We start from the raw sequence: 10,022 nt of genomic DNA on the forward strand, positions 1-10,022 counted from the left end.
CGGGCCAGGGTCGGCCTGAGGACAGACAGCACTCAGCTAGGGTCAGGGGTCAGACTCGGGCCAGGGTCGGCCTGAGGACAGACAGCACTCAGCTAGGGTCAGGGGTCAGACTCGGGCCAGGGTCGGCCTGAGGACAGACAGCACTCAGGCTAGGGCCAGGGGTCAGACTTGGGCCAGGGTCAGCCTGAGGACGGACAGCACTCAGGCTAGGGCCAGGGGTCAGACTCGGGCCAGGGTCGGCCTGAGGACGGACAGCACTCAGGCTAGGGTCAGGGGTCAGGTCGGCCTGAGGACAGAGAGCAGGCAGGCCAGGGTCAGGCCAGGTCAGGGCAGGTTGGGGAGGCCGTCCTACCTGCCCACTGAAGCCGATCCCATCAGGGGACTTGAGGAACTCCGCGTAGACCTGGTTGGCCCGCTCGATGACGGTAGCCACCGCGTCCTGGTAGCGCGGGGAGGAGATGGCCAGCAGGGGCAGGGCGGCCAGAGGGACGTGGTCCTGGCTGTTGCCGAGGCAGCCCTCATCGTGGCTGTAGGGGTTCAGGCTGCAGACAGGGTCAAGGGAAGCCCAGCCGGGCTCAGGAGCGGCAGGCAGAGGGCGGCGCAGACACAAGCTGGCCACGGTTAGGCCCCTGCTCGGGGCTCCAGAGGACGAGCCGGGTAAGAGCCAGAGTAAACACGGCGCAGGCGGGGGGTTTGGGGGGCACTGTGCTGGCTTCCTGTGCATCTGTGCCCGCACGAGCCTGGGATGCGGGCCTGGGTCCCCTGGGGTAGCGACCCTCCCCTTCCCTCTTCTGCTGGGCCCCAAGCGACACCCCGATCACGGAGGAAGCCACCTGGTGCGGATCAGGGTGGGGACATATCATCAGAGCAGACTTCCTGGAGGAGACGGAGTTTGGACTAGTTCTCAAGGAAGGCTTTAGGGACGCTAGAAAGGAGGAGAGAGAGCCCTCCAGGTGTGGGGTCCCATGTCAGCCGCCACTTGCAGATGGGCACACAGCCCACGAGAGCCTGCCCTACAGCATCTTCACGGCCAGGGCACAGTCCAGCCCCCTCATTTCCCTGCTTCCTCACCAGCAAGTCTCTCCCTCTGTGGGTGGCTCAGACCCCTCTGGGGTCAGCTCCCAGCGCCCGCCCCAGCCCACACCCCCACCTGGCCTGCCTCTGTCCCTTGGCCGGGAGGGACCAGCCCCCTGCCCACGGCCCAAGCTCAGGCTGACGAGGGCCCAGTGCCGATCCTGCTGGGGACCTGACAGAGACCAGGACAGGCGACGGGGCTCAGGGTTTTCTGAGCAGGTGGCAGAGCCCTCGTGGTGTGCAAGCTGGCCTAACAGCCCTTCCTCATCTCCAAAGAACACAAATTAGAGGAAACAGGCCTCAATTGCAGCCGGAGAGATTTTAATTAGCTGAGCAAGAACTCCCTCCCGGCAGTGACTGGTGTGATGGATGGCCGGTGAGGAGCTGCCTGGGGGAGTGAGGCCGGTCCCCCGCCCTCCCCTCGAGTGGCCGGGCTATCCATCTTGCCGGTGATCAGGCCGGGGCTGGCTGACCCAGTTCTGGAGGTCAGACGTCCTTTGGGCGAGGGCCCGGGGTCCTGAGATCGAGAGCACGGTAACTCCTGACAGCCAGAGTGGGGAAGAGCCCCCTTCCCAAGTCCCGTCGCAGGGCAGGTGCCCAGGACGCAGATTCCAGGGCTCCTGCCCTCCCGCCCGGGGACCCCAGGGTGAGCCCTGGAGTCCCGCATTAACAAGAATCATGTCGGGCTGGGGAACTATGACTCATCCCGTCCTTCCTTCCAGCTTGGACGGAGACCTGCCCTGCGCGTCCCGTGACCGCAGACGGTCAGAGGGGAGGCTGCTCTGGGTCCTGGAGGCAGCAGAGACCCTCCTGTCTCTCAGAGGGAAGAGTGAGCCCCGCACGCCCTGCTCTCTCCCCCAGGGCCCAGGGGCAGGCTTGGGTGAAGAACCCCGGCCCAGTGAGCGCGCTGCCCCATCCCCTCCACCGGATGCCCACGAGAGCGCCGTCCCCCCGTGAGGACGAAGTGAGTCACAGCTCACCCCTCACTGTACCTGCTGCACCAGTCTGCGGGACCCTCACAAAATCTCCAGCAGGTACTTAGGACATGATTATCCCCATTTTACAGATGAGGAAACCGGCACAGGGCAGTCTCCCGGGTCCCCCGCGGTGCCCTGCACCACCTGCATCAGAACACACATGCCCACTGGGCTCAAGAGCGAGGCTGCCCGGGTTCGACTCCTGGCTCCAGTCGCTGGGTACCCCTGCGGGGATTTGCATTAGCCTCTCGGGGCCCCGGCATCCTCCTCTGGGCCAGGAGACCAGGGCCTCGTGAGCACTGGGAGCAGGTCTGCACCACCGAGGGGGCGGGCGCCACCCGGCCCGGCAGAGAAGGACACGCCGAGCTGTTCACTGCTCTGGACTCTGACCACTCCCAGCACCGTGCTCAGGTCGGTCAGGGGCTGACGTTCCAGGGAGGTGCCCCAGGCAGGGAGCCCCGCCACGTCATCCCCACCAACCCCGGCCCGTCCAGAAGGGCAGGAAGGACTTAGAGACTCACTTAGAGACGAGTGAGAAGGCGTCCGAGCAGACAGCCGGGCAGGGCACGAACTTGATGAGGATGTGGCCCAGGGCCGCCGGGAAGTGGGCACGCGTGACCTTCTCCAGCACAGAGCTGAAGGTGTGGATGTCGGCCGCCTTGCAGGACGGGTCCCCCACGCCCGTGTCCAGGATGTTGCCCCCATGCAGCACCAGCAGGAGGACGTGCGTCTTGCAGGAGCGCTGTGGGCAGCCTTCCTAGAAGGACATCAGCCGGGATAGAGACAGGCAGAGACCCACCACCGCATGCGCAGCTGGCCTGTCTCCATTCCCGACGTGGCGGGACCTCCTGTGCGTTCAGAGGGAGGCGCACAGGCAGCCGGGTGACCAAGCCCCCCGTTGTCGGGGCAGGAAAGCTCCTAAGAGGCCCTTCTTGTTCACATGGGAGCCAGCAGCCCGGAGAAGGACAAGCACCTGCCCAGGGTCCCACAGCAAGTCCAAGGATGAGGAAGTCAAGTGTCTGCCAGAAACGCTGACCAGAGGGGCGCCCAGACACCCCCAGAAGCCCAGCCCACCTCGTTGTCTTCGTGGATCTCGATGCTTCCCTGGGCTGGGAACCTCTGTCTTCTCAAGGAGACCCGATACAGTTCTCCTGCGGGGAACAGAGGACTCAGCACCTGTGGGCCTCCCTCAGGCCGGGGTTGCAGGTGCTCCCTGGGGTCCGGCTGGGGGGACAGCGTCCAGCCCCCGGCTCCAGATCAGCGGCACCAGAAACCTTCGTCCCCCCAGGGAAGGGAGGCCAGCAGGGCAGGCCCCCGCAGGCGCAGTCCCTGGGGCCGGGGAGGCTGTCCCAGAAAGCACCGTCCTGCTTTTCTTCACACGCGACAACAGCAACAGCAGAAATGCCCTCTGCTGACTTCGGCTTCCAGCTGTGGATGCAAATGTGGGCTGAGCACCCTCTGAAGCCCGGAGGCCCGTTTCAGGTCTTTTCTAAAACATCTGCCTGAAGCCATCAGAGCAAGGCCTTGAGTTGGGGGCCCAGGGCCCGGGGCAGGCGCACCCCACAGGCATGGCGGGTCTGGGCCCACACTCCTCACCACCACCGGGAGCTCTGGTGAGGCCGCCCCCAGGGGAAGGCTGTCCCCACCTCCCTCAGCTGCCACTCCGCCTCTGGGGCCTCCAGCCTGGGCCCTGGGACCCGCAAGCAGCAGCCGCAGACTGTCTCTGGCCCGCCGCCTGTTTTTGTAAATAAAGTTTTATTGGAACACAGCTGGAGCGGTTGGCTGCTCACACAGGGGCCTCGGCGGCAGACTTTCCTAGTTGCCACAGCGTCTTCAGAGCCTGCAGAGCTGGAGTATTTGCCCTCCGGCCCTTACAGAGAAGTCTGTGCGATCGATACCTAAGTTCCCGGAGTCTGGGGTGGAGAGAGGCCCCCTTGCTGCCTGCCCGGTGCCACCTGCCACGCTGACCTTGCTTCCTTCCTCTCCCTGCTCCCCATGGGAAGGACAGCATTTTCTCTGTGAGGCTGCACCACACGGCTAGACTATGACCCACTCGTGTGCCTTCAGTGACGGGGAACTCACTCACCTCCTAGAGCAGCCAGTTCCGTGCTGGGACAGTCTTTGTTTCCTTGCACACCCCCCCACCCCCCAGAGCCTGCCGCACCTGCCAGGAGTCACATGGGAATGGGGAGGCTCCTTCCGGGGGCTCTGCGGGCAAGCCTGCAGCAGGGGAGGGTGGGGACCCAGCCGAGGGTCTGAGTCCGATCTCCCAGCCGCCCCTGGCCCCACGGCGTTTGGTAACAAGAAATTTTTCTTGGAGGGCAAGTGCACTTCTGAACTCTTGGTTCCTTACAGACATGGCCCTGGTCTAAGGGCAACTGCTTTACGAGCAGGGGGCTGCCACCCACACCAGCGTGGGATGGTTTCCTCTGATGGAGGTTTGGCCTGGAGGTGGAGCAGGGAAGCCTCGGGGTGAGGGAGGCCTGGCTCGGCCCATACTCCCTCCAGCTTCTTCTGGCCGCTCAGCTCTTCTCCATAACATCCTGTGGACCCTGGGCCCCGACCTCAGGACAGGCTCCCAATATAACACACGGGGAGCTGGCCTGGTTTTTGCCGAGCACTTACTGTGTCCCAGACGCCGTCCCCTACTCCCCACAACCACCCCCAAGCTTTGGATCTCTGGGTATTAGTCCCATTTTCGGATGAGACATCCGAGCCTCACAACTCCTGGGTCACGTGCCCCAGGCCCCACCACGAATAAGGTTGAGCGAGCCAGCACACCCAACAGAGGACGCCGCCCGACGATGGTCCGTCCTCCCCGGGGTGGGGGCGGGGGGGTGACACCACGATCCCCGTCCGCAGGAGAGGAGACGCTCAGGCCGCCCGGCACGGACCCCTCCCCCATAGCAAAGCAGCCACGCTCCATGGTGCGTGTGGCCTCGTGTGCGGCTCCGGGGCCCGTGCGGACCGGGAGACCACGACTTCCGAGGCTGGGGCGGACCTGCTTTGGAGCCAGAGTGCCCGAGTCCAAGTCTCGCTCTGAGCGGCTGTGTGAGGGGGCTCGGTTTTCTCATCTGGGACATGGGGCTGGCGGCCTCCCAGGGCAGGGGCCGAGCATGAATGAGTCAGACGTACGCAGCGCTCAGAGCGGGGCCGGCCACACACCAAGTCTCTGTCCGCGTCAGTCATGCATGCGGAGGACGAGCCGGGCCAGAGGCTGGCGGGGACATGGCTGCCTCCACACACGCCGCCCTGCCCCCAAGTCCCGCCCGAGCCTGGCGGCGACGCGCACTTCCAGGCTGCAGTTGCTACCGATTACCACCGTGAGCCTATAAACGAGCCGCAGGGAAGACGTGAGGGTCCCGCCGTCTCCCGGGCACCGTGCCCTCCGCGAGCTGGGGCTGCATCCTGCGCCTTGGGCGCCCGCCACGCTCCGGGCAGCGAACCGATGCTGCATCCTGGCCACCTGGCTCGGCAGGGATGGGCCTGGCAGGGCCCTCAGCACCCCCGCGCCTTCCCCGGCCAATGGGAAGAGCCTGGCTTCATTTCAGAGTGCAGAGCCAGAGAGGTTTGGCAGGAGGGGAGGCCTCGCCCGCAGACCTAGATCCTGCCCCCCGAGGGCCGGCTAACAGGACTGGAGGCGCCCCCCGGGGACACGCACCTCTGCAGACACGTAGAAAGGCAGCCACGAGGCCCCCCTGCCTGGGCCTGGCCCACAAGCCTTCTGCTCTTCTGCGAACCAGACATTCCCCCCAGGGTAACTGAGAACACTGGCGCTGGCTCGCCCACCAGGCCCGGCAGGTTCACTCCTCCCTGTCTCCGCTCATGCCGAGCCTCTGCCGGCAAGGCCTTCCTCCCCGGGCACACCAGCAACCCTGCTCCCCTGCTCCAGCCTCGGGAAAGCCTTCTCAGACCTACTTAGGCAGAGATGGTCACCTCACACCGTGCTCGGCTGGGCCTGGCTCATGCGTCCATTTCTGCATCAGACTAGGGGGGCCCCGAGGGCAGGGATCATCAGCGGCCAGGGTCTAGCATGGTGTTTTTGTGAAAACCCACTGCAGGCAAAGATCCCAGGGTGCACGTGGCCTGTGAGACATGTCCATGCTCGTCAGCCCCTGGGAGAAATCCCGTTTAGGGAAGCCAAGTCTACAGGGACGTGCGTCTCCTGGAAGGCCCCCGGGGGGCTGGTGTCCGGGAACCAGGGCGAGCTCTGGGCCTGGCCTGGGCCTTATCCGTCCTCCCCTCCGCGGGCTTCCCCAGAGCCTCTGGTGACGGGAGCGGCTGGTGGGGTCCTGGGAGGTGGGGAGCCCAGGGCCTCGTGGGCGGGCTGCCTGTTTCTCCCGACGTCTTTGTTTCTGCGGGCGCAGCCCTATTCAGGCGGGGTCCCTGCGGTGCCCAGGTTCGGGGTGGGGTGCGCCCACGGCTGTTTCTGCGACCATGTCCTGTGACCGCAGCGCCCGCCCCCACCACCCTGCCAGCCTGCCCAGCTCCCCGGCCTCCTGCTGCCAGCTGGAGAGGGGAGGCTGTATTCGCTTAATCACAGCCTTGGAAACGCACAGATTGTGACCACCCTTCTAATTACCCAAGTGCCACACTGTCCCTGACACAGAAGCCGAAGTCAACACCCACGCACTTAGCATGCCAGGCAAGGCGTCCCCGGCTCGGCGGAGGGGCCCTGTCTCCGTCTCTGCTGCCGCCGGCCGCGGGACCCACGAGGGCCGGAGGCTGGGGTGCCCCCGGCTAAGGCCGGCCGCTCCATCCCACCAGCCCCTGCAGGCCCCCACCTGCCGCTCGTGCCCCCAGGCGAGCAGAGCCGGGCCCAGCTCGCGACCGTGCGTCATGCCCTGAGAGCGACCCCATCCTCTGCGTGCACGCACGGGCGTAATTCTGTGGACGAACCCCGAGTCTCTGCTGCCTGCTCTGAGTGGGATGCAGGACGTGGACCAGGAGTGTCCGGGAGGAACGAGAGCCTCATTCCCCACAAGCGGGGGCGGGGGGGCTCCGTGGCCTCGAGCCCCCGAGTGAACGCACGCAGACAGGCACACACACGGGGGGCAGGGGTGGGAAGAGCCGGGGATGAGGATGAGCACCCCCGTCAGCGAGGTTTTGTTTGGATGGGGGGACAACAGGTGACCGTTCCCTGAACTCCGCGCTATTTTCCCATTTTTCTCCGGTGAGGCCGATTTCCTTCGGTGTAAAGCTATCTGTGAGTGCAAGCATGTGTCACACTCAGAGGAAGGACACTTTCAACAGCCGCAACCCCTGACTTCCCAAACACACACACCAGAGCGGCAGGCCTGCCCTCGGGAGCTGGGGGCTGGTGAGGGGACCCGAGGGCGTGAAAAGGGAAGGACGGCGTAACCGTGAAACTCGAAGCGTGAATCAAAATCCTGCGTTTGGGTCACAAAACCAGCTGGACACCACGGCGGCCTCCTGCTCCGCTGGCTGGGGCCCAAACGCGTGTCCGGGAGCCCGAGGACCTCAAGGACACGGGCCTCAGCTGGGCAGGGGGCCGCCTCCACGGCCTCTGCGTTGCAGGCTCCATGGCCTTCAGTGCAGAAGGAGGAGGGCACGTTCCTGCAGCTCAGGCCACTCTGGGGGCTCAGATGGAACCCAGCAACCAGGCAGGAAAGCTGCAGGAAGGGGGCCCCCGCCTGGGGAGGAGCAGGCTCGAGGGGACGCGGTGGCCCGCAAATGCCCAGGAGCTGCGTTTGGGTCACGGGACCGTCCCGGAGGGAGGCTCTATGAGCAAGTTGTGTAAGTGGACGCTGGGCAGGAACTCCAGGCACGGTGGGCTAGATGGACCTTGAGGTCCCTGCTGTGACAACTTAACCCTTTCAAGGTCAGGGCCCAACCCCATCAGCCTGGATGCATCTGCTAAGGAGGCTCGACCCCCAGTGGCTGGTCAGGCCCCCCCAGAGGCGCTGGCCCACACAGAGGCCTGACCACTGCCCCGCGAAGTGAGCCTGCGGGCGGAGGGGGAGGAACTGCCACGGAGCCCACCCGGCCCTGCTGGGAAGCGGGCACAGAGACAAGGAGTCACCAGCGTGCTCCCACCGGTGTGTGCCTGCACGCTAACCCCCTGCCACGTCCAGAGAAAGGACAGGGCACGGCTTTTATGCGTGGCCTCCGAACCCCAAACCTAGGGATGCCCACTGAAATTACTCCGAAAGGCCTTTTTCTCACCTCCCAGATGGGCTTTCCCGCGCTGCCCAGGGTGTGGGGAAGCAGCCCCTCCCCTGTTCACGGCTGGAGTCCGCGGAGGGCAGTTTGGCAACGTCACCAGAAACACCCAACGCCCCGGACGCCCCAGGACCAAGCCTCGTGCAGACGGGTGCTCGCAGGACACCAGCCACGGCCGCGCGGTCATGCTACAAACACGGAAAGCAATCTGTGCCCACCGCGGGGGCCGGGGAGACAGTTAACGCCAGGTGGACAGGACACGCCTCCAAACGCACTGAGAAGCTGATAACCCCGACAGGTGACGATCGCCCGCGAGGAGCAGGGGGCAGAACGCGCTGCGTGCGGCGGGCCTAAAAATGCACACAAGCGGGTATTTATGGAGACGTCCGCATGTGCAGGGAGTATGTCATCACCGCCGCGGGACGGGAGGAGGGCGCGTCACCTGCGTCCTTTTAGAATTCACGTGGTCACCGGGCGCTGCCACTCAGAAGTCAGGTTACAATGAGACTTTCCTCAGAGCCCGTGGAGCTGGCTAACTTCCTTTCGGAGACACTAATTTCTGTTTTCTCGCTGCTTGGGTTTCTATGCCTCTGGGGAGCCTTGGGGCCATGCTTCCTGGTTTTTGTTTCCAGAAGCTCTTTTGTTCCCAGGAGAAAAGGATTTGAGGAAACGGATTCTCTCCGGCTGAAAAGAGACCCCAGCCCCCAGCCCAGGCTGAGATCTGCGCGGGGTGCCCTAAGGGGCCCAGACTGCCAACAAGGGGCTGCAGAGCAGGACGCATGGGACCACAGGGCTGGGGCTCCCACGTGCCAGCGCCATGGGGTGGGGCACTCGGCTGTGACCTGCAGGGCTGGGAGCCGCCCAGGCCTGGTCCTGTGCCCCCGAGTTCCACTAAATCTGAGAATGCGGTCCTTTCACCGGGCCCTCCTCCAGCCCTGCGTCCACACAGACCTTCCTTCTCCTTTGGAACCCTGACCCAGTCACGGGCTAGATTCTACCTACTCTACAAAACGCTGTGCTATGTTCCCACACCAGCTTCTCCTCTGGGCTTAAGCACCAGGCTGTAGAATGGTTTTCAAACCTTCTCCATCTCACCACAGGGCCTTTGCACGTTCTGCTCCCCAAGACCCGACTCTTCTTCACACTACTGTGTCCAAATATTCCCTCCTGAAACCTCAGGGGTCCTGCCCCTGGGGGCGTCCATCCTTACTCTCCTCCCAAAAGCACTGTGGCTCTTTCTTCCAGGACAATCCTCAGACTTCCAGCTTCGTGGTCACTTGACCTGGCATCTCCTCCATCCCCAGGCCGTGAGGTCCTGCAGGGCTGGGACTGGGTTTGCTTACACTCCATTTTATCCCCAAAGACCGTCCAGATGCTGGCATCTAAAAGATGCTCATGAAATATTTTTCAAACAAATGAGCGAACAAATACCTTGTTCCCCTGTAAGTGTCAGAAGCTGAGGATGTCCCCAGCAAAGCAGAGATGCCACACAGACTCGCACGGACACACACACGTCCTCGTGCACTCACACGCACGTGCACACGCCTCGGCACTCACACGGCAACGGGCCTTGTCGAGCACAGACGTGCACACACGCAAGAGGAACGCTCCCCAGGCGGCCGTCTGCCACCCTGAGCTCAGTAAAGCCGGCTAAATATAGCCTGTCTGCAGCTGTGCTCAGCAAGCTGCCCACACAGGCCAGGAAAAGACACGTTACCGGGCTGGCGGGGGGGCCGTGGGGAAGGGCGGCCACGGGCAGGGGGCTCCGGGCTCCACAGGGTGGGGGTC

At 64.4% G+C, this 10,022-nt stretch overlaps 2 protein-coding genes and 1 long non-coding RNA gene across 3 annotated transcripts in view; 1 reads left to right on the plus strand and 2 right to left on the minus strand.

Moving 5' to 3' along the window:
* PIMREG (PICALM interacting mitotic regulator) overlaps window positions 1–10,022 on the plus strand; it is a 94,652-nt gene that overhangs the window by 22,984 nt on the left and 61,646 nt on the right. The window lies entirely within an intron of this gene.
* PITPNM3 (PITPNM family member 3) overlaps window positions 1–10,022 on the minus strand; it is an 85,323-nt gene that overhangs the window by 18,455 nt on the left and 56,846 nt on the right. Inside the window, exons 7-9 of the mRNA XM_081806016.1 lie at window positions 3,126–3,202; window positions 2,573–2,808; window positions 353–542 (exon numbers count right to left, since the gene is read on the minus strand). Of these exons, the coding sequence (XP_081662142.1) occupies window positions 353–542; window positions 2,573–2,808; window positions 3,126–3,202 (503 nt within the window). The remainder of the gene's footprint in view (window positions 1–352; window positions 543–2,572; window positions 2,809–3,125; window positions 3,203–10,022) is intronic.
* On the minus strand, window positions 3,211–10,013 carry LOC145717446 (uncharacterized). The gene is made up of 3 exons (XR_014140668.1): window positions 8,677–10,013; window positions 4,138–8,584; window positions 3,211–3,479 (listed from the first exon to the last, which is right to left on the minus strand). It is a non-coding gene; the product is annotated as an uncharacterized LOC145717446 (long non-coding RNA).

This window comes from Leptonychotes weddellii, chromosome 15 (assembly GCF_054177405.1).
Source record: "Leptonychotes weddellii isolate Sample4059 chromosome 15, ASM5417740v2, whole genome shotgun sequence".
In the NCBI taxonomy this organism is placed as follows: Eukaryota; Metazoa; Chordata; class Mammalia; order Carnivora; family Phocidae; genus Leptonychotes; species Leptonychotes weddellii.